The following is a 20,769-nucleotide window of genomic DNA, read 5'->3' as shown; positions in this document are numbered from 1 at the left end:
TCTGGCTATCAGTCTTCAGGTGCAAGGACAAAACAGGTATGATACGCAATTGGTCACAAAAAGGCGTATTGGTCTCCCACTACCGCTAAAATAGTGTTAATCATCATGAATTTCACTTAATTCAAACATTTTATACCCATTAAACATAAACCCTCTGACTGATTCTCCGAAGTCATTCATAAGAACATGTAATTTACCATTTGGAAAAGCACCAGAAGTAAGCACCTTTTATAGTATTGCTTAGGTTATAACTGATTTGTGAAGCATCTATAGTCTGGTTCATAAATACTATATGTTGTGTTTATGAAGTCGTTGAGCACTATAATACCTATGTATGAATTGGTGTGTTTATGCGGTTGTGTTGTATCCCTGTGTCTAGATACAAGGCACAAAGTAGCGTATTATGTTCATACAGGTACAGTAGCTATATTTCTTACATTATCATCGAGTTTATGGTTCTATAGATGATATTTTGTATTCAATGGTAAAAAGTTTGCGGAGGTCTAAAAATGCCTGTAAGTAACAATTATTTTCCTGATCTGAGTGATTGGAAATCTGACCAATGAAGTTCTGTTGCTATTGTTTCCTCTGTTGAAGAGTTGCCAATAGTCATTTAGAATGGGAGGAGACTAACCGCCCTCATTGGAACCACGCCTCTGTTCAAGGAACGTACTAGCCACAGGGATTGTTGTTAGCGGGTTTGCTAGCAGGGACAGTTCTTCTTTGACATTTCAATTGGAATATGCACCCTCAATCTTGATACTGTTTAACTGGCGAATCTTTGTCATTTGACAGAGAAAATCCAAATTTGGTTCGACAAGTTGTTATTGGTCTCAGTCAGTTGAGGTGAGTTTTATCTCGCAAGCTAACGTTAGCTAGCTAACTAAGCCCATTTGAAGCAAAACTAAATGGCGCTAGCTAGGTGCTGTTACAGCAAGTTGCTACATAACGTTAGCTACATAACCTTGTCAGACCGATGCATTAATACATCTCAGAAAATGTTATCTTTCTTCTGGCAGACTGAGTCTTTAAACATTAACGATGCTTGCTTTAGCATGTCGAAAATGTCACTAATGTGTTTTTGACGATTAGCTAGCTACAGTAGTTCCATGAGCTAGTGAACAGCAGTAGTTGGCTAGCTAAACATTTTTGATAGGATTCGGATAAATTAACGACTGTAACTAGCTAATCGTCAAAACACACTATCCAGCGAAAAACAGTATTTGCTACAGTATTGAAATAATGGTAGCAAGGACAGTTGTTGTGCTAGCTAACGTTAGTCGAATCACTGGGTTTCATGATGATGACGTTCGAACATGGCTGGTTAGCGTAAGCCACAATGTGTTGCTAACAGTAGCTTACTAAAAAGACCACCGGGAAGTCAACCATCCTTGTTAGCTAACGTTAACTGAAATCTATTTTTAATTGAAATGTTCGTTACTACGACAGCTAAGGCTAACGTGTTAGTTAAAACATTTAAAGGCTAATAGTTAACAGTGCTCTATACATATTTGACCTGACACGCTCGTACATTTAGCCACACAAGTTCGGGCGCGCACGACTCCGCTAGCAGTGGATGGCGTCAGGCCCTCTCTTAGCAGAGGGGGAGGGGAATGGGCAGGTCTTATTGCTGGTTTAGAAGCTAACCGCTAGCCAGTTAACATCTCACCGTTAGCTTGTGGATCGTCTTTGGGACGTGTCGCCACCGCTAAATAAGAAACTTTGATTAGACTTGTAGATGTGTTCCCTAGCCATATTCCATATGTTGGTTTACCATGTTGAGTGATGAGAGTAACGTTACTTCCTAGTTATCTTAGCAAGCACGCTAGCTAGATAAATGGTTGAATAACGTTGTCCAGTCGGTATCTTGCCAATGCGACCCTCGTCCCTACACACTGTAGCTAGCTACATAGTTATCTATGTATTGTCCACTAAAGCAGTCAATGTGAATTCTAGCTCATATTCTGGCCAAACATCCTTCTTTGTGACGTACTGAATTCTCCAGCCTTGTTGGGGGGGGGGGGCTACCACTCTCCCTCCAAAGTGATTACAATAACGTTCATATCACATTTTTGGAAATATAGCCACTAGTTGTGGGTGAGACAGATACTGGAGAATGCCATAAATGTGTGCCACAGAGTTTGAAATGATCTAAATGAATGTATCCATCTTGAAATTCGCAGTTGTGTCAGGGTGACTATCGATTATCAATCAAATATGCCTAAATGTTAATTGTGTTGTACCTGTGCATCCTAGCTCTTTTGAGTATGAGTATACAATGAAGAGGCGTGCGGAGGATCAGGAACCAGTATTTGCGTCTCAGCAGCAGCGTCGCCCCCCAGTCCCGGGTACTGCGGAGGGCTTCCAGCACCGCGTCCTAGCCCCAGCCGTGTACGAGGCCGGCACCGACAACATGCAGCCTTCCCCCGGCATCCAATACTCCATCCCCCAGGGTTACCAGGTATGGGAACTGTTGCCATATCTCTTTAATCTAGATGAGAGCATGTTGCACAGAAAATAATAATTTTGCTAGATTCTACAATGCATTCATTTATAAGTACCAATTAACCAGCAACCTGTAGTTTCTGTATTTGCCTTTTTCAAGGCTTTGTTTACTATTTTACCACAGGCAGAATACTGATATTTGACTGAATCTTGTCCTCCAGGTTCCCACAATGCCCCAGAACTCCAGTGGCCATGGACATGCCTCTAGTCCCGCTGCACTTGTCGGGCCCCACCCCCACAGTCCAGCTGTCCAATCACAGGGGGCTGCGGTGGTCCAGAGCCATGCCCATCCTTTGGCCCCTATGGCCCCCTCACAGGGTGCCCAGTTCCAGCGACTCAAGGTGCATTTTTCATATGTATATATTTTATTGAATGTACAAGAGATAGCAAGCACATGTACTAAATAAAGTGGAGGTATGATGGACTCAATTAGGACCTGTTGATTTCAAAGCATGGTAGATAATAGGGCTGGGAGTTGCCAGGTATACAAAATCATCACCATACTTAGGTACCAATATGTATTGCAATTCTATATGCATTCTGTCATTGTATTGCTATTCCACGTTACAAACATTGCTCACTGTATGACTGCTGCAGAGGGACGAGAGCCATGGGGAAATTCGTTTTCATCAGTCATGGAAATAAAAGTGCTGAAAACAAGCTATAAAGGAGAAGTACTGGATAATATGGGGTCCAGAGTGGAGCAGCGGTCTAAGGCACTTCATCTCTCCTTGCCCACTTCATCTCCTTATACCTTTGAAAACATTGTTTGACTGGCATAACTGTGTTTGTAGGTTGAAGATGCTCTGTCCTACCTGGACCAAGTGAAACTGCAGTTTGGGAATCAGCCTCAAGTCTACAACGACTTCCTTGACATCATGAAAGAGTTCAAGTCACAGAGGTCAGTTACAATTTAGTTTGTTTTTCTAAGCAAACACTGTAAACATCCATGTAAGCCGTGAACTTTTGCTGCAGGAAGATATTCCATGTGTTTGAGGGGATCAGTTTGAGCAAGGCGAGCCGGGGAATCACTAATCTTGATCACCTAATTAGTAGTTATTTGAGAAGCAAGGTGATTTGTAGATCAGTGATTCTGCACAGTCTAACTACCATGTAGTCAATCTTAAACACGCACATTTACTTTCACAGCATCGACACTCCGGGCGTGATCAGCCGTGTCTCCCAGCTCTTCAAGGGCCACCCAGACCTCATCATGGGATTCAACACCTTCCTGCCGCCTGGCTACAAGATCGAGGTCCAGACCAACGAGCAGGTCAACGTGACCACGCCAGGTCAGATCCACTACATCACCCCGCACGGAATTTCGGTCCAGAACCTCCCTGTTACGGGGCCACCCAGCCAGCCGGTGCCCCATCATCACCAGGCCCTGCAGCCGCCCAGTGGACCCCCCACCAGCACCGCCACAGCCACAGCCAGCACCACTCTACCCACCCAGCCTACACCGGCCAAGACCAGCAAGGTTCCAGCTCACTAAGACCCCTTTCCTTTGTTGTGTCATTCTGTGCAAGAACCTCTTCTCAAGTTCTTTGTTTTTGCATGTTTAGTTTCCTATTGGAGATTTGAACCACAAGTCATTGGCTTGTTTCTTCATTTGTTATGTAAACATGTATTAATTTACTTATTACTGTATAGTTGCGTATGTAAATATATTATTGAACTGTTTTATCCTTGTTATGTGCTGACACTACCATTCAAAAGTTCACTTAGTCACTTAGACATTTCCTTGGTTTTGAAAGAAAAGCACTTTCTTTTGTCCATTAAAATAACATAAAATTGATCAGAAACAGTGTAGACATTGTTAATGTCCTATATGACTATTGTAGCTGGAAATGGCACATTTTTTATGGAATATCTACATAGAGATATCTATACAGAGATCCATTATCAACAACCATCACTCCTGTGTTCCAATGGCACGTTGTGTTAGCTAATCCAATTTATAATTTTAAAAGGTTAATTGATCATTAGAAAACCCTTTTGCAATTATGTTAGCACATCTGAAAACGGTTCTGATTAAAGAAGCAATTAAACTGGCCTGGAGCATCAGCATTTGTGGGCTCAAAATGGCCAGAAACAAAGTACTTTATTCTGAATCTCGTCAGTCTATTCTTGTTCTGAGAAATGAAGGCTATTCCACGCAAGAAATTGTCAAGAAACTGAAGATCTCGTACAACGCTGTACTACTCCCTTCACAGAACAGCGCAAACTGTCTCTAACCAGAATATAAATAGGAGTGGGAGGCCCCGGTGCACAACTGAGCAAGAGGACAAGTACATTAGGGTGTCTTGTTTGAGAAACAGATGCCTCACAAGTCCTCAACTGCCAGCGTCATTAAATAGTACCTGCAAAACACCACTCTCTACGTCAACAGAAGAGGCTACTCTGGGATGCTGGCCTTCTAGGCAGAGTTCCAGTGTCTGTGTTCTTTTGCCCAGCTTCATCTTTTATTTTTATTGGCCAGTCTGAGATATGGCTTTTTCTTTGCAACTCTGCCTAGAATGCCAGCATCCCGGAGTCGCCTCTTCGCTGTTGACGTTGACTAGAGTTTTGCGGGTACTATTTAATGAAGCTGCCAGTTGAGGACTTGAGGTGTCTGTTTCTCAAACTAGACACTCTAATGTCCTCTTGCTCAGTTGTGCCCCGGGGCCTCCCACTCCTTCTATTCTGGTTAGAGCCATTTTGCGCTGTTAAGTGAAAGGAGTAGTACATAGCGTTGTACGAGATCTTCAGTTTCTTGGCAATTTCTCACATGGAATAGCCTTCATTTCTCAGAACAAGAATAGACTGACGAGTTTCAGAAGAAAGGTCTTTGTTTCTGGCCATTTTGAGCCTGTAATCAAGCCCACAAATGCTGATGCTCCAGATACTCAACTAGTCTAAAGAAGGCCAGTTTTATTGCTTCTTTAATCAGAACAACAGTTTTCAGCTGTGCTAACATAATTGCAAAAGGGTTTTCTAATGATTAATTAGCCTTTTTAAAATGATTAACTTGGATTAGATAACACAACGTGCCATTGGAACACAGGAGTGATGGTTGCTGACAATGGACCTATGTAGATATTCCGTTAAAAGGTGTTTCCAGCTACAATAGTCATTTACAACATTAACAATGTCTACACTGTATTTCGGCTTAATTTGATGTTATTTTAATGGACAATTTTTTTTTAGCTTTTCTGTAAAAACAAAGACATTTCTAAGTGACCCCAAACTTTTGAACGGTAGTGTATATTTGGTATTTGGAGGCAACTCATTGTCCTTCTCATTTTCCCCCCACAGCCGATGCAGTCTCCTGCCCTGACCCCGACTAGCCAACCCAACCCGTCAATCCCATCCTACGCCTCCCCACGGTCCCCCTCGGTCCAGTCCCACGCCCCGGTGAGCAGCACCCCTTCCAGCGGGCCTCCCCTGCAGAACAACCAGCCCGTAGAGTTCAACCACGCCATCAACTACGTCAACAAGATCAAGAACCGCTTCCAGGGGCAGCCCGACATCTACAAAGCCTTCTTGGAGATCCTGCACACTTACCAGGTATAAACACAGCGCGGGAGCTGCCCCACACAAAGCATTGCATTCGATAAATCTGGCTTCTTTCTGAAGGGTGATATATTTGCAGTATAAACAACAAGCTATACAAAAGACAGTGTACACACAGAGATCTGTTCGTAACCTGGGTCACCAGGCAATATGAACTTGAGGTTCCATTCCAGTGCTACAATGAAACTGCCGACGGGGCAGTGGTGCCCTTTGTGTGGTCTCCCTGGTCACTTTCTGGGAACAGGGCTACAAGAACCAGATATGTACTGGATAATAATTGCAGAAAGAAACTTTCGAGGAAGGAAATTCAGATAATTCTGATTGTGCGCCGCCCTGGCCCAGTGTCGTCCTGGTTAGGGTTTGCCGGTGTAGGCCATCACTGTAAATAAGAATGTGTTCTTGACTGACTTGCCTTGTTAAATAAATACATATATGTAATGTTATTTACATTGACCCTATTATGTCATCCATGGTTAATTCTTGGTATAGTCTATAACCAGTGGTCTGAAGTTCTTGGTGTAGTCTGTAACCAGTTGTCTGATTGTTGCTTTTGCAGAAGGAGCAGCGAAACGCGAAGGAGGCGGGGGGCAACTACACCCCAGCATTGACAGAGCAGGAGGTGTACGCTCAGGTGGCACGGCTCTTCAAGAACCAGGAGGACCTGCTCTCGGAGTTCGGCCAGTTCTTACCGGACGCCAACAGTTCAGTGGTGAGTGGTTCACGTCCACGCCAAAATAGTCCTCTATTGCAAGGGATAATGCTTCCTTTACCTGAGATGTTATTTCAGAATGATAGAAGTTGAGTTTAAACTATGTGAGGACATTGAAATACAAACTTGGCCACTGTCATATCATATTGTTATTATGACTCATACCACCTGTTTTATTTACTACATCATATGACAGACATGATCAAGATGCACTGATAATGCCTTTCAGTTTGATGTAATAGTTGTATGTTTTGTGCAGATCTACACAGATGTTGCCTATCTTAAACTCTCATGTTTATCTCTGATCCAGAGTTGTCCCCCTTTTCTCCAGCTGCTGAGCAAGACCACGGCCGACCGGGCGGAGTCGGTGCGCAACGACCACGGCACCACGGTCAAGAGGCCCCTGATGAACAACAAGCAGCGGCTTAACCAGAACGGCTGTCCAATCCGGAGGCATTCTGGAGCGGGCGCCACGCCTCCCATCAAGGTAAACTAGCGCCCTCTCGTTGACAGTGTCAAGTCTTTGTATGTAAACGTTTTGTCGCCAAACCGGTGGCAGTTGTGATAGGCTATTTTCTCTTGAACCACTAGAAACTCATGGACAATATGGACACAGATATAACAAATTAATACTATATATTACTGCTTTATAAAAAAAAGTTATTCAAGTATAAATTACCCAAATTACCATAGATTACCAGTTAATTACCAAAATTACTGAAGATTCTGGTAAAATTACCGGTAGCTTTGCAACCATAGTTGTCAGACACGTGGCTATTAAGAAACTAGTTAGCAGTAGTAACAGTTGTAATACTGTTCAGACAGCTTAGAATGGTATACTTTTGACTAGAGCGTCCCATAGATCTGTCAACTCTTTAAATGTGGGATTTTTACCTTCTTTTATAGCTTCTCTTATTTACTAACTGGAGAACTGTAATATACTGCTGAAACTTCTGTCCCTGTATCAGTTAATTGGTCTACCATGTCAGTGGTAATGTAGTCCTTATTTACGCTCAATTCATCTCTTTCCCACCCTTGCAGAAGAAACCCAAGATGCTGGTGAAAGACCATGCCATGTCTGAGGCCAGCAAACATAGCATCGGCACAGAATCTCTCTTCTTTGAAAAGGTCCGTCTACATTTTTGTTTTAAACCTAATGTGAATGTTATACAATAACATAAAATGTGATCTATACGAATGACACCTATAGAAATGATTTATTCTGTTCCAACTGAACATGATTTGAATGAATGAATTGCCTGGTTGTGATTAAATGCTGTCCCCCTAACCCAATTGTAAAGTCATTCAGTGTGTGTTGTAGTGTGTATTTACAGAGCTGCTTTCTTATCACAGGTGAGGAAAGCCCTCCGGAGCTCTGAGGCCTATGACAACTTCCTGCGGTGTCTGCTCATCTTTAACCAGGAAGTGATTTCTCGTGCAGAGCTTGTGCAGCTAGTGCTACCGTTCCTGGGGTAAGCTTTAAGCAACTATCACCTGCGCCAAACAACCATTTAAAAACTTTGCACAATTTATCAGCCAGACTACAGGACGCGCTGCATAGCTGTTGCAACTACCTTCTCTGCTGTGAGGAGTGTAGACAATTCAGTCATGCTACAGCAGACGAGTAGAGTTAACAGGGCCACCATCCTCTCAAGATCAGGCTGAGTCGGTAGTATACAACTCTGACACTCTGAGCATGTCAAAAAGGTGTTGCTAATATGTCTGTTGTTAGGCATGAATGTCCATGTTCATGATCTAAAAAGCTTTAGGCATTCTTCTCTATTCCTATTATTGGCCTCCTATACATTGTCAGCTCGGGGAAGGCAGGTAGCCTCGTGGTTAGAGGCAGGTAGCCTCGTGGTTAGAGGCAGGTAGCCTCGTGGTTAGAGGCAGGTAGCCTCGTGGTTAGAGGCAGGTAGCCTCGTGGTTAGAGCATTGGGCCAGTAACCGAAAGGTTGCTGGATCGAATCCCCGAGCTGACAAGGTAAAAATATGTCGTTCTGCCCCTGAACAAGGCAGTTAACCCACTGTTACCAGGTAGGCTGTTATTGTAAATAAGAATTTGTTTTTACCTCACTTGCCTAGTTAAATAAAGGTTAAAATAAAATAGTTACATTAAAATAGATGGCCTTGTTCGTTAACGGCATGTGAAAATACAAGCTTTGTTATTCATCCTGATATTTTGCCGCTCATCTAACACCCATTCTGGAATGTGATCTGCAGAAAATTCCCAGAGCTGTTCTCCTGGTTCAAAAACTTCCTGGGCTACAGAGAGTCCAGCCACATCGAGAGCTTTCCCAAGGAGAGGACCACAGAGGGCATGGCCATGGAGATTGACTACGCTTCCTGTAAGAGGTTGGGCTCCAGCTACAGGGCGCTACCCAAGAGCTACACACAGCCCAAGTGTACAGGGAGGACCCCACTGTGTAAAGAGGTGAGCTTAGCCGTTATTCACAGTCAAATGTTACCCTTCAAAGTCAACCAAATGGAATCATAGGATCAATAAAAACCTGAGGAATTAGTCAAATACATGTTTGTGTATAGGAAAATTAAAGAGCAATGAAAATAGAATTTTAGTCACTTTTTTTGCATGCATCATCCAGCCAGTGAAGTCGATTACAGGGGTTTAATTGGTTAGTACTGAGATGTTGTTCAAGTACTCATCTTGGCAAGTGAATCAGTTAGAGCAGAGTTTTAACAGTATGGTCCATTTCAGGTCCTAAATGACACGTGGGTATCGTTCCCTTCGTGGTCAGAGGATTCCACCTTTGTCAGCTCCAAGAAGACCCAGTATGAGGAGCATATTTACAGATGTGAGGACGAGCGTTTCGAGGTGAGACTTTCCCCCCTCTCATGGTAGTTATGTTCTAATAGTACAAACCAAAGTATGGTGATGTCCTGTCTGAAGTGATGTACTGACATTTTCCATACTCTTCTTCACCCTGCAGCTGGACGTGGTGCTGGAGACCAACCTGGCCACCATAAGAGCTCTGGAGGCGGTACAGAGGAGGCTGTCGCGCTTGACGGCCGAGGAGCAGGTCAAGTTCCGGCTGGACAACACCATGGGCGGCTGCTCCGAGGTCATCCACCGCAAGGCCATCCAGAGGATATACGGCGACAAGGCCGCCGACATCATCGACGGGCTCAAGAGGAACCCGGCTGTGTCCGTCCCTATAGTACTCAAGAGGTGTGATATGAAGAGGTTGTGTGATGAACAATAAATGTACATTTGAGAACTGTAAAGTGGCCTAAGCAACAGCTTCCAGAGAACATGTTGCTGTCCCATGTTAACCACAGTATGTGTTCTGATTGGCCTCGTTCCAGGTTAAAGATGAAAGAAGAAGAATGGAGGGAAGCCCAGAGAGGATTCAACAAGATCTGGAGGGAGCAGAATGAGAAGTATTACCTCAAGTCCCTCGACCACCAAGGTATCAACTTCAAGCAGAATGACACCAAGGTGTTCCGCTCAAAGACCTTGCTCAATGAGATTGAGACCATATACGATGAGGTAAGATGCAGTGATATACCACTTACTTGATCTGATCTATGTGTCAACGTCTCCAAGTATTGATGAAAGCTTTTTTTTCTTTTTTTTTTTAAAGCTACCCTAACCTGTTTGTTTTTTTTGCCTCCATTTAGCGACAGGAACAGGCTTCCGAGGACACGACCACCGTGCCTGGCGGGCCCCACATGACCCTGACCTACCAGGACAGTCAGATCCTGGAGGACGCCGCAGCGCTCATCATCCACCACGTCAAGAGGCAGGCCGGCATCCAGAAGGAGGACAAGTACAAGATCAAACAGGTCATCCACCACTTTATCCCAGACATGCTGTTCGCCCGGCGCGGGGAGCTGTCGGATGTGGAGGAAGAGGAAGACGAGGAGGAGGAGGAGGAAGAAGACGAAACCGGGCCAGATGAAGACGGGTCAAAGAAGCATAACGGGTTGGCCGGCAGTGGCGGCTCCGCTAAGTCTAAGCTGCTTTTCGGCAACACGGGGGCGCAGAAACTGCGTGGCCTAGACGAAGTCTACAACCTCTACTACGTCAACAACAACTGGTACATCTTCCAGCGCCTGCACCAGATCCTCTGTTTGCGGTTGTTGCGCATCTATGGGCAGGCAGAGAGGCAGATCGAGGAGGACTGCAGGGAACGGGAGTGGGAGAGGGAGGTGCTGGGCGTCAAACGGGATAAGAGTGAGAATCCTGCCGTCCAGCTGAGACTAAAGGAGCCCAGTAAGTCCAGACAACCTTTCAAACCAAACTGCAGTACGCTGTGTACCCACTGACCATTAAGGTTTAGATCAAATCACCCATTTGTTTTGCTCCCTGTGTAACATTTTTCCATGGAGAAAATGTACTTTACCTTCACCATGCAATTTTATATCTACAAAGCTCTACCTCTGAAGAAGTCTAGTCTGTCACATTGTTTTTTACTTTCATATCTTTAAAAAAAAATGCCATGTACATGCTAACATCTCCAGGAGAATGTTGTTTTTTTGACAACGTCAATGGTTCCAACACAGACCTTTGGTGTTCCAATTGCACATAGATACCCTTCCTATCATTTACACCACAGCCAGGGGGAGATTTTCCCTCCAAATGTTTTCCTAATCACTTCAATAGGCTGTATTTTTAAACCTTCTGATTTCGACACGTTTTGCCAATGTATGGCTCATTCATGCATAGGATACCATCTGTAACCTTCTCCTAGCGGAGAAAGCCACACAATCCTTACATTCAATGCTTCAAATATTTCATGCATGTGAGCTGCGCTCGTTTGTTTCATAGTGGACGGGCACTTGTGAAGCAACACAGGTTAACTGTAAATGCTTAGTTATTTTGATAACTGAGAATAAATCAAATACATCGGTCAAATCAATGCATCAGATCAGACGTTAGTCAGACTTTCTCCTACTAATAACAGATGAGGGTGAGACATTAATCCTTATAGCCCATAGTGTCATACTATGAGGTGGATGTTGTTGCACACTCACTATCTCATTTCAGTAGGCTATGTTTTGCCATAATGATCTGATCACACTGTGCTACAAGGGATGTAGATTAAGTAGCCTACAGCAACCTTACCTGGGCCACATTCAGTAGCCAAACGTTGCCGAAAGAAATGCCACCAATAGTCCGTTGCATCCTTATTCTAATCTAGGCTACATGTCAGAAAGGCATGTTTGTTCCACATAGAGTATATCTATCTGAACTTTTCAAAATGTTGCATCTTGCTGAACGCACCTCTGATGTTGATTGGCAGGTGGAATGATGTCTAATCGGGTTGCAAGGTAAAAGTGGGAGGTGGATCAGTTAACTGATACACACTTGTAACTTACACAATTTTCCAGGACCTGTTTTGGCTGGTGAACGCTACTTTCAAAAACTACTTGCTGAAATTATACAAAACATTTGTACTATCACTTTAAATCCTGGCATTTTCCTTTCCCAGTGGACATTGAAGTGGAGGACTACTACTCTGCCTTCCTGGAGATGGTGCGGAACCTCCTGGACGGTAACATGGAGCCCACCCAGTACGAGGACTCCCTCAGGGAGATGTTCACCATCCACGCCTACACCGCCTTCACCATGGACAAGCTCATCCAGAGCATTGTCAGACAGGTCAGTACAGTCTTTTCCCTCCGGTAGGTCCCAGACAGCGAGAAAAAGCAAACCTTGAGGAACATCTAGGCACCAAAATTGTCAAATGAGCTAAATGGGGGCCCACCCTGCCTAAACAATGATAACTTTGATGGCTGACTTAATGACTGTGCTCCCACCTGGCATTGTGGTTCCTATCACCAGCTCCAGCACATTGTGAGTGATGAGCTCTGCGTGCGCGTGACAGACCTCTACCTGAGCCAGAGCACCAACAAGGCCACCGGCGGCGCCCTGTCCACCCAGGCCTCCAGAGCGACCGCCGAGGGGGCATACCAGCACAAGGCGGAGCAGCTCATGTCCGACGAAAACTGCTTCAAGGTATAGTGTGGGAGTATGGGTGGGTGGATGGCTGTCCCACCTGGGATGTTATGGTGTCTCAGCAAAATACTTTGAGTTGCATTTGAACTTTCATGTGTTCTCTGTCTGGTTTTCTCTCTTGCTTTCATTTTGTTCTTCTGTCCCCTTTCTCTCATGATGGTACGTTCTCTCTGACCTTTGCTGTCTGTCTTGTTGGTTGTCTTCTTGTTTGACTGGTTTGTTTGTGGTCCAGCTGATGTTTGTGAAGAGCCAAGGCAGCGTGACCCTGACCCTGGAGCTGCTTGACACGGAGGAGGAGAACTCAGACGAACCCGCTGAGACAGAGGTGTGTGTGTGTGTGTGTGTGTGTGTGTATGGCAGGCAGGTGGTAACATCAGTCTAATGCATCGCTACATGACATTTAGAACAGATTCAGATGAGTCAGATTCTTGTGTAGTGACGGTAGTTCCCTTCTGGTTCTTTAAACAGCGGTGGTGCGACTACGTGGGACGCTACCTGAACTCGGACTCAGCGTCTCCAGAGCTGCGTGAGCACCTGGCCCAAAAGCCTGTGTTCCTCCCCAGGTGAGGCCTCTGGCTGTGTCTCCCCCGTCTGCACAGCTAACAGCATCTACCCCTAAAGGCTCTCTCTAAGACAGGCAATGGCACTGTTTCACAAGCCAAAACCAGCTGACAAAAAAAAAAAAAAAAAAGGCTCATTTTGAGAATGAGTACAAGCCCATCTCCCTCTCCACGTGCAGGTCAGTTCCAGGTCAGTGTTTTTTGCACAAACCAAACTTTCAGGGCTTTCTCCCCGTAGCCTCAAACTAAATGGGGCCCCGAGACTTATCCACGAAGCACTTGTTTTGAAAAACTCTGCCAATAGTGATGAACACACACCAGTTGAACTACAAGTGCACTAGGTCATTTTTGTGTTTGCTTTCCTCAGAAAAGTAGGCCTAAGTGCTAAAAAAAATCAGATGTTTAGTAGAAATGCTGACGGTGCCTGTCCTGTTTTTGTTAGAGAGAATGTAATTGGCTGTCTACTCGAAAAGCAACTTGTTTCTCCATTTCTGCCCCCCTACCTTTATCTCCGAAAGATTGCACTTTACCCTGCCATCTTTTTAAATAGACTCATTATTTATCCATTTATTCACTCTCTTTTTTTTCTTTTTTACGGGGCCCTTTTATTTATGAATATTGCAATTTTTATATTATATTAGTAGGATAGTATTTATTTCAACTTTCCCACTCAACAAACTAGTCATCAAATCATTGGGTAAAAAAAAAAAGATGTATTTCGTTAGATTTTTTTTATTGTGAGAATAAGGCTACAATAGCGGTTTGATATAAACTGAAAGGAGGAAAAAAAGCAATGAACAGGAGTTTACTTTTCACATTGCTTATGTATGTAAGGGAAGGAAGTATTTTTATACCATCGCGCATATTAGTGTTCTATTGTACAATCATTTTCTCTGTTGGAGGATAACCATTTGGTTGAGCAGAAATTCTATATGTACAGTGTCCTTAATTGCATTGTCACGACGGCCATTTTTTTTGTTGTGGCATTGGTGACAGGCAAAAGGCCCCTTTTTGTCGGTCTAGAGAAAAGGATTCAGATAAAATCATTTTTCTTTTTTTATCAGCTGCCCTGTGTTTCCTGTAATTGTATTCATAGGAAAAACATTCTGTATGTGACTTCTTCTAATCACTGTTTAGATACATGTAAATGTTGTACGGATTGAGATTTGGGGTGTTCAGCATACTCTATTATAATGTGTAAAACAATTTAAGGATACAGTGCACTCCCGTTGCAATCTTTTTGTTGTGGGTGAGGTTTTTATACGAGTTGACCAAGACTAGTGCTGATAACTCATGAAAACCTGGTCAAGCACGGCATCTGCAACACTTGTACAAAAGAGAAGGGGCTTGTGAATAAAATGGTCTGAATTGTATGCTCAAATGTTGGTGTATTTCTTTCCAGACGTCTCTCTGAGCATTGCATGGAAGGGTGGTTGGGTCCTCTATTAAGCCCTGAGATGAGTGTTGCACATCAAGCCTGTCTGTCTTTGGTTTTCAGTGCTTGTTGCCATTTTTCAAAATGGCTGTCCATAATGTATCATATACATTTCAATGGGCTGGAAGGACCCATGCAAAACAGGGGGGAAAAATTGGCGTCAGCCCCCCCCCCCTTTTTGTTTTATTTTACCCATTGCATATATTTGCTACTTGTCTTGACTGGATATGATTTATCAGTGATCTCACCCACATTTTGTCTGTTTCTCATATCAAGAATATGAGAGGTTGGTACAAAAGTCAATAGGCATGATTCTCTTATTTTCCACCCCAAAAAGTACCTTTTAAACAGCAGTGACAACCAGCAGGTTGTCTTTTCAGTTAAATGTTATCCTCATTGCATGGTCATAACTGCTCTGTACATTGTCAGTGGAAGTACTGTATGTGCACATCAAAGTATCTTTCAACCCATATCCTGGCTTGTTAACCCTTTTGGCGGCAATGTGTAAAAAAACAAATGAAATGTCCTTTCTCCCATTTCTATTGGAAATTGGCTACTCTAACTGCAATGTCCTAAGTGGCATTGACAAAATATGCTTCACGGTTTCAGTCCTCGCTCACCTCTACCCTGTGTGGTAAGTACACATTTAAACCTTTCATTAAAGCGGGGTGAATAATAATTGCATTTTTAATGCTTGCAAAATAAATCTTTTAATCTGGATTCAATTTGATTGACCAAAATATTTTTTGCCAAGGATATTAAAGACTAACAAGAGAATCAACATATGAATGTCAAACGGAAGTGCACTGTACAGGAATACTGCTGCTACTGCAATAGAGCCTACCCTTCCCCTAATCATTTGTGTCCCAGTTAAACTTATTATTGGGTGAGTTGCTATGCATGGGTATATCAAGACAAATCTTTACAGGGACGGCCCGCTCAAATTTCACACATTTTCTGATCTATTAGACTTTGAGTTGGAAATGGAAAACATTGGCCTAAATGACTGAGTATTTTGACCTCTAAATAGCATTAGCGTTGGTCTGTTATTTTGGAACCATGTGTCCTGTCATTTAGCCATAAGTTACACATGTTGTGCTCAACCAATGTTACAAATGGTATGGATATAGTGCATTGCAGTCTAAGTACTTGCATGATTTGACCGAAATTTGCGTAAACTGTCCTTGTAAACTGAATTGCTATGTGGGTAGAGGGCACAGGTAAGCAAGGCATTGTTACTGGCTCTGGTCTAATGCCAATCTTTCTCCTCTTCCAATCAGAAACCTCCGGCGGATACGGAAGTGCCAGAGAGGGTGGGAGCAGCTGCAGCAGGCGAAGGCGGCTACGGGGACGTTGGAGAAGTCCCACAGCGCTGAGGACCTGAAGATGGAGTGCATGTTCAAACTCAACTCCTACAAGATGGTGTACGTGTTCAAGTCGGAGGACTACATGTACAGACGCACTGCGTTGACCCGGGCTCACCAGGTAGGCAACACCACCAACCAATGTTCCCTAAAAAAAATGTGGGGCACTGAGCAAATTTCAGGTCTGCTGAGCACAAACTTGAACATTTATGAAAATTCTGTGCAACTTCCAGCACGTGTTTACTGTGAACACTGAGGCTGTACTCCCTTTAAGTTTTAACAGTGGCCAAGTAGGCTACTGTGGCTATTTGATCAATGGCTAAAATGGATCCCATAACATTTTAACATGGAAATAGCTGTTCTATCATTCAGCCTACAGTAGCAGCCAATGTGTGGTGTTCAATGTAGGCCTACATTCCATGAGACTTTAAAAAAAACATGTGGGCTTGACATTAACCTGTTAATACACTTGACTGAAAATGTTGTTTGATGCAAGAAACCACTTTACAAAATAAAATGCATTATTATTCCCATACCATTACTACAGAGAATCAGACTAATGCTACCCTCTGCCTATTGGCTACTTAGCTTATTCAAGCCTGTCTCAAAATACAACACTGCCCATTTAAGACAGTCTCTTTACCTGACTTGCTTTTAAAAGATGTCTAGAAATGCACACATTTTGTGCTCTTGTAAGAAGTAATCACTCCCCCCTGACTACAAATGATCTCTAACTGGGCTAATAACTCACTAACTAGCACCTCTTTAAGGAATACCTGGGATAGGATTAAGTAATCCTTCTAACCCCCCCCCCCCCCCCCCCCCAAAAGATATAGATGTACTATTGTAAAGTGGTTGTTCCACTGGATATCATAAGGTGAATGCACCAATTTGTAAGTCGCTCTGGATAAGAGCGTCTGCTAACTGATGTAAATGAACAAAATGTGCACACGTGGCTACATGCAGCTCTCGCTGCTTCATGCAGGGAATACTCTAGAACAGTGGTCACTAACCTTTTCTGAGTCCCGGTCACTTTCTGAGTCGAGATGCAATCCGAGATCTACTGCTCAGAATGTTTTTAAACATGACTTAAAAACCGTAAGTCTATGCAACATTAACCAACATGAGCCAATTGAAAGACAATATCCAAAACAACTAACAATAAACTGAATTCATCAATGTTCAGTATTTTCAATTGTAAAGTCATGTCTTTCGACAACAAATTTTTGCATTTTGGGCGGTAAACTCGATAAAGTATTCAATAATCAAGGCATTAGAATGTACCATAGGCCACCTAAATAGAGCTCCTTCCGCCAAAAAAAATGAGCCCATGGGGACCTGGCTACTATTTCTATTTGGCTGGCTACTTAATGTACTTGTGGAAAACACTGACGATATTGGAATATGTCATATTTGGAAATAATTTAGAGAAACATAATGGCCGCTTGCTTACTGATGTTTCAACCAACATGGTGTTGGTCAGAGTGCTGATATGATCTTCACTACAGCTAACCCCGATGTCCCTCCCTTCCCCAGTCCCACCAGAGAGTCCACACTCGCCTGCACCGCCGCTTCCAAGGCTTGGTGGACACCTGGGCCAAGGAACACGTGACCAGCGACATGGCCACCGACACCCGCAAGTGGCTGATGGGAGAGCGTCGCGAGGGTCTGTTGCCGTGCACCACCACCCGGGATCCCCAGGTCCTCTATTACCTGAACATCAACAGATACCATGTGACGTATCATGGCAGCTCGTCAGGGGCACCTTAGCTCAACCGGGTGACGAGATGACGGAAGGGTATTACTTATCCTCGTTTTAATAAATCAGCTTGGCAGCAAATTGCTGGATTCTGGAAACTGCCGGAGATTACTTTATATTTGTTTTTATAAGGACTTTTTAAATGGACCCTCCCTATCTTTGCAGCACAAAAAAAAAGCCAAATTTCCTATGTGGCCACCAACCAGTTCTCCATCAGTCCCCTAAACCCCCACCCACCCCTACCGGCCTGTCTTATGCCACCTTTGAATACAGCAGAAAAGATATGCTGCGACCGAATACGCTATGAGTGCGAGAAAGGAAGCCGTTGTAGTTAAACAGCTATTGATCCTTGGCTGGACTGATCCTCAGACTGATGGATACTGTTGAGAGCCACGCAGAAAGAACACGCCATACAGAATGCTTGGCCTTTTTCCCCCGTTTTGAAGCAATATACACCCATTGAAGTGGTTGAGGAGCACCACACCATCCGGTGTGCAGGTCTCTAGGTTAACAGCTAAGGGGAACCACAGAAGTCTCTCTCACCACTGTGAGTAGGAAGATTAGCATACAGGCATGTACTATGAACATGTATTTTATCCAGGCCACAAGATGGGTTTTGGATTTTGTATAATTGTATAGCCTGTGAATGTTTCTTTTTTTCAGTGGTACAGGTATGTATGCTATGTGTCCACAAACATCTCTGGCAGCCGTGGTGTAGATATTGGGCAGATTTATGCGAAAATACCAGGTTTTCCCCCAGTCAGTCAAGTATAGTAACATCAGACTACCCACATACTGCTGATTTGTAAATAGCTTGTTGATAGTTGTCCTTTTTGTCAGAGATGTGCATTGGTGTGTACCCTAACAGACTTAGTTTAGACCTCGGGTCAAATGTTGCTGAAGAGAAATAGCCTATATTGAAAATGCTCAAATTTTAACAACTGTTTTTACCAAAGGAACTTTATTAGAGCCTTTTTCCTTTGTGTTCTGTTTCTTTCGTGTTATGTCATGTAAGCCTTCATTTAGCAAAGTATAACATTTTCATTGTCTTGAAATTGATAATTTTATACAAAATGTTTCAAGGCATTATTTGTCTATCTGGTTTTTCACTCAAGTCATTGGCACCAGTTCCCATTCGGAATTTCTGAACAATGAATGTAGCCTAGAAACTATTTCCGCTTTCCCTGTACATAATGTAAACGGTTTGTACCCCCTAAACCAATTCCCCATTAATATATCCATCAGAATGTCTGGATCAGTCATCATTGGTAACGGGCAGGTTGTTGCTTGTTAAGATTCCCACTTGGATCACAGGTTCCTCCTCCAGGGCTACAGTAGAGGGATCAGTCATGCCACCTCCACAGGACCAATCAGCCACATGCAGCATCCCCATCTCTACTTTCTGGTAAATGTCACTTTAAAGATGACTCAGAGACGTAAGACCACCGAGTCCGTTTCTGAAGCACAATCATGCTCCATTAAAATCAGTCCAGATGAGATGTAGTTCTGCCTACTTTACAAGGTATTGATAATGTCTCAATATAAAAGAGAACGGTGGTAAAGGCCCCCCAATTATAAACAGCACTGTTTTATAGTGTCATGTTGTACACTTTCAGAAGGTGCAGGTGTAGACACATGTACAATGATTTGTGAAATTGTATTCTGATCGCCAAATCTGGTCCATGTCCATAATAAGATCCACATTGACAACCATCTGAGTATATGTGAATGTATACCATTCAACCGCTACAGTTTAATCATCATCAACAACCAAGCACACTGCATTTGACATGCTCTTCCTTTGTCTTTTTTTTGTAAGAAATCCTGTCCCCAGAAAGGTTGAGCCTGTAGTGTTTTGGGTTGGTGGTAATAATACTTCCATTTTCCCAGTGTTTCATCATCGTCGTATATGAATTTGAGTTTAATTTTGTGTAACCACATGTCCCACCACTCGGTACCTCTTCACGCCTGACCAGAACCTTGTCATCTAGCTCTGTTTCTGTCCAGCAAAGCCTGTCAATTCTGGATGTTAATTCTGATCTCGCATGAGAACCTGGGCATTCCCATTTACATGAACAAATGTAAACAGAAACACTTTTGGCTATGGACATCAACCAGATCCTCAGATCCACTTGACTGAAGTCTTGCTCCTACACTACCGATGGAACGATCTCATGGAATAGATCCAAGCCACTACACCAGAGAATACTTTGGGGAGAAATGTAGTCATGGGAGTGTGTGAAGTTGAACTGCCACCAATTGATCTGGAAGGAGGACATTTTAACAACCCAAATAGGACAAGTTTCCCCATCAACATTTGGCCCCACAAGGCTACTCTGTCAGTGCTGTAACCAGCTAAAGACAATCTCTGGACTGTTTCTATCTTTAGACTGATTTTCATTTTTCTATTTACTGTGTTGAACATGGAGTACAGGAGGACTACCGGGCAGCTGAATTGTATATACAAACTACAAAGACTACATTTGTAGCCCATTTTCTGTGTCCCTTTGTCACCTCTTCTTTGACTTCTATGATGTTGTGTAGTATGGTGTTTGGCATTAAACTCTTATTTGAATAGACTGAAGTCTTGTCCATAGTTTAATTTATTTTAAACCTCTAGGTGGCGTTCAAGTTGCTTGAACAAGAGAAACATCGTCTGCATCTGTTCTGATTGGGCAAATCTCTGATGCTCCTTTTTGGTTCCTTGTTGTTGCCGTGACTTTCTGCATGTTAAAGCAATAGGTCACCTAAACTTAGAATGAAGTGAATCATTTTCCTTCCTGACGTTTGTCTTGATACAGGCAGATGTATTTCTTTAGACATTTCCTTGACACCAGACAAATAATACAATATATTGAAATGATATGTATATTGTCTCTTATTGCCAATAGTGACAAAACAC

The 20,769-nt window shown here is 43.3% G+C and overlaps 1 protein-coding gene across 2 annotated transcripts; it reads left to right on the top strand.

Annotated features, from left to right (window-relative positions):
- Positions 1 to 649: 649 nt before the first annotated feature.
- Positions 650 to 20,451, top strand: LOC115166830 (paired amphipathic helix protein Sin3a). Of its 2 annotated transcripts, none has more exons than XM_029720697.1 (21): positions 650 to 846; positions 2,257 to 2,461; positions 2,667 to 2,846; positions 3,300 to 3,406; positions 3,655 to 3,985; positions 5,803 to 6,054; positions 6,617 to 6,769; positions 7,101 to 7,256; positions 7,811 to 7,897; positions 8,123 to 8,241; positions 8,993 to 9,203; positions 9,486 to 9,602; positions 9,718 to 9,956; positions 10,094 to 10,277; positions 10,409 to 11,003; positions 12,223 to 12,392; positions 12,576 to 12,749; positions 12,982 to 13,074; positions 13,218 to 13,312; positions 16,025 to 16,229; positions 17,645 to 20,451. In XM_029720697.1, exons 2-21 carry the CDS (start codon positions 2,279 to 2,281, stop codon positions 17,876 to 17,878), a joined length of 3,885 nt encoding a protein of 1,294 aa, XP_029576557.1. In that variant the 5' UTR covers positions 650 to 846; positions 2,257 to 2,278; the 3' UTR covers positions 17,879 to 20,451. The 2 variants fall into 2 exon arrangements, with proteins under 2 accessions (XP_029576557.1, XP_029576556.1); XM_029720696.1 differs by having other exon boundaries at positions 7,080 to 7,256.
- Positions 20,452 to 20,769: the final 318 nt, after the last annotated feature.

The sequence above is a fragment of the Salmo trutta genome, chromosome 29, assembly GCF_901001165.1.
Source record: "Salmo trutta chromosome 29, fSalTru1.1, whole genome shotgun sequence".
Taxonomy (NCBI): domain Eukaryota; kingdom Metazoa; phylum Chordata; class Actinopteri; order Salmoniformes; family Salmonidae; genus Salmo; species Salmo trutta.
Note: the sequence above shows the minus strand (reverse complement) of the source record. Positions and strands in the feature narration are given on the sequence as shown.

What these genes read in the sequence shown, in the direction of transcription:
- LOC115166830 (XM_029720696.1), top strand. Translation starts at nt 2,279, where the DNA reads ATGAAGAGGCGTGCGGAGGATCAGGAACCAGTATTTGCGTCTCAGCAG. An exon ending in CCGACGAAAACTGCTTCAAG is followed by an intron (nt 12,750 to 12,981) that starts GTATAGTGTGGG and finishes TTTGTGGTCCAG; the next exon opens with CTGATGTTTGTGAAGAGCCA. An exon ending in ACGAACCCGCTGAGACAGAG is followed by an intron (nt 13,075 to 13,217) that starts GTGTGTGTGTGT and finishes TTCTTTAAACAG; the next exon opens with CGGTGGTGCGACTACGTGGG.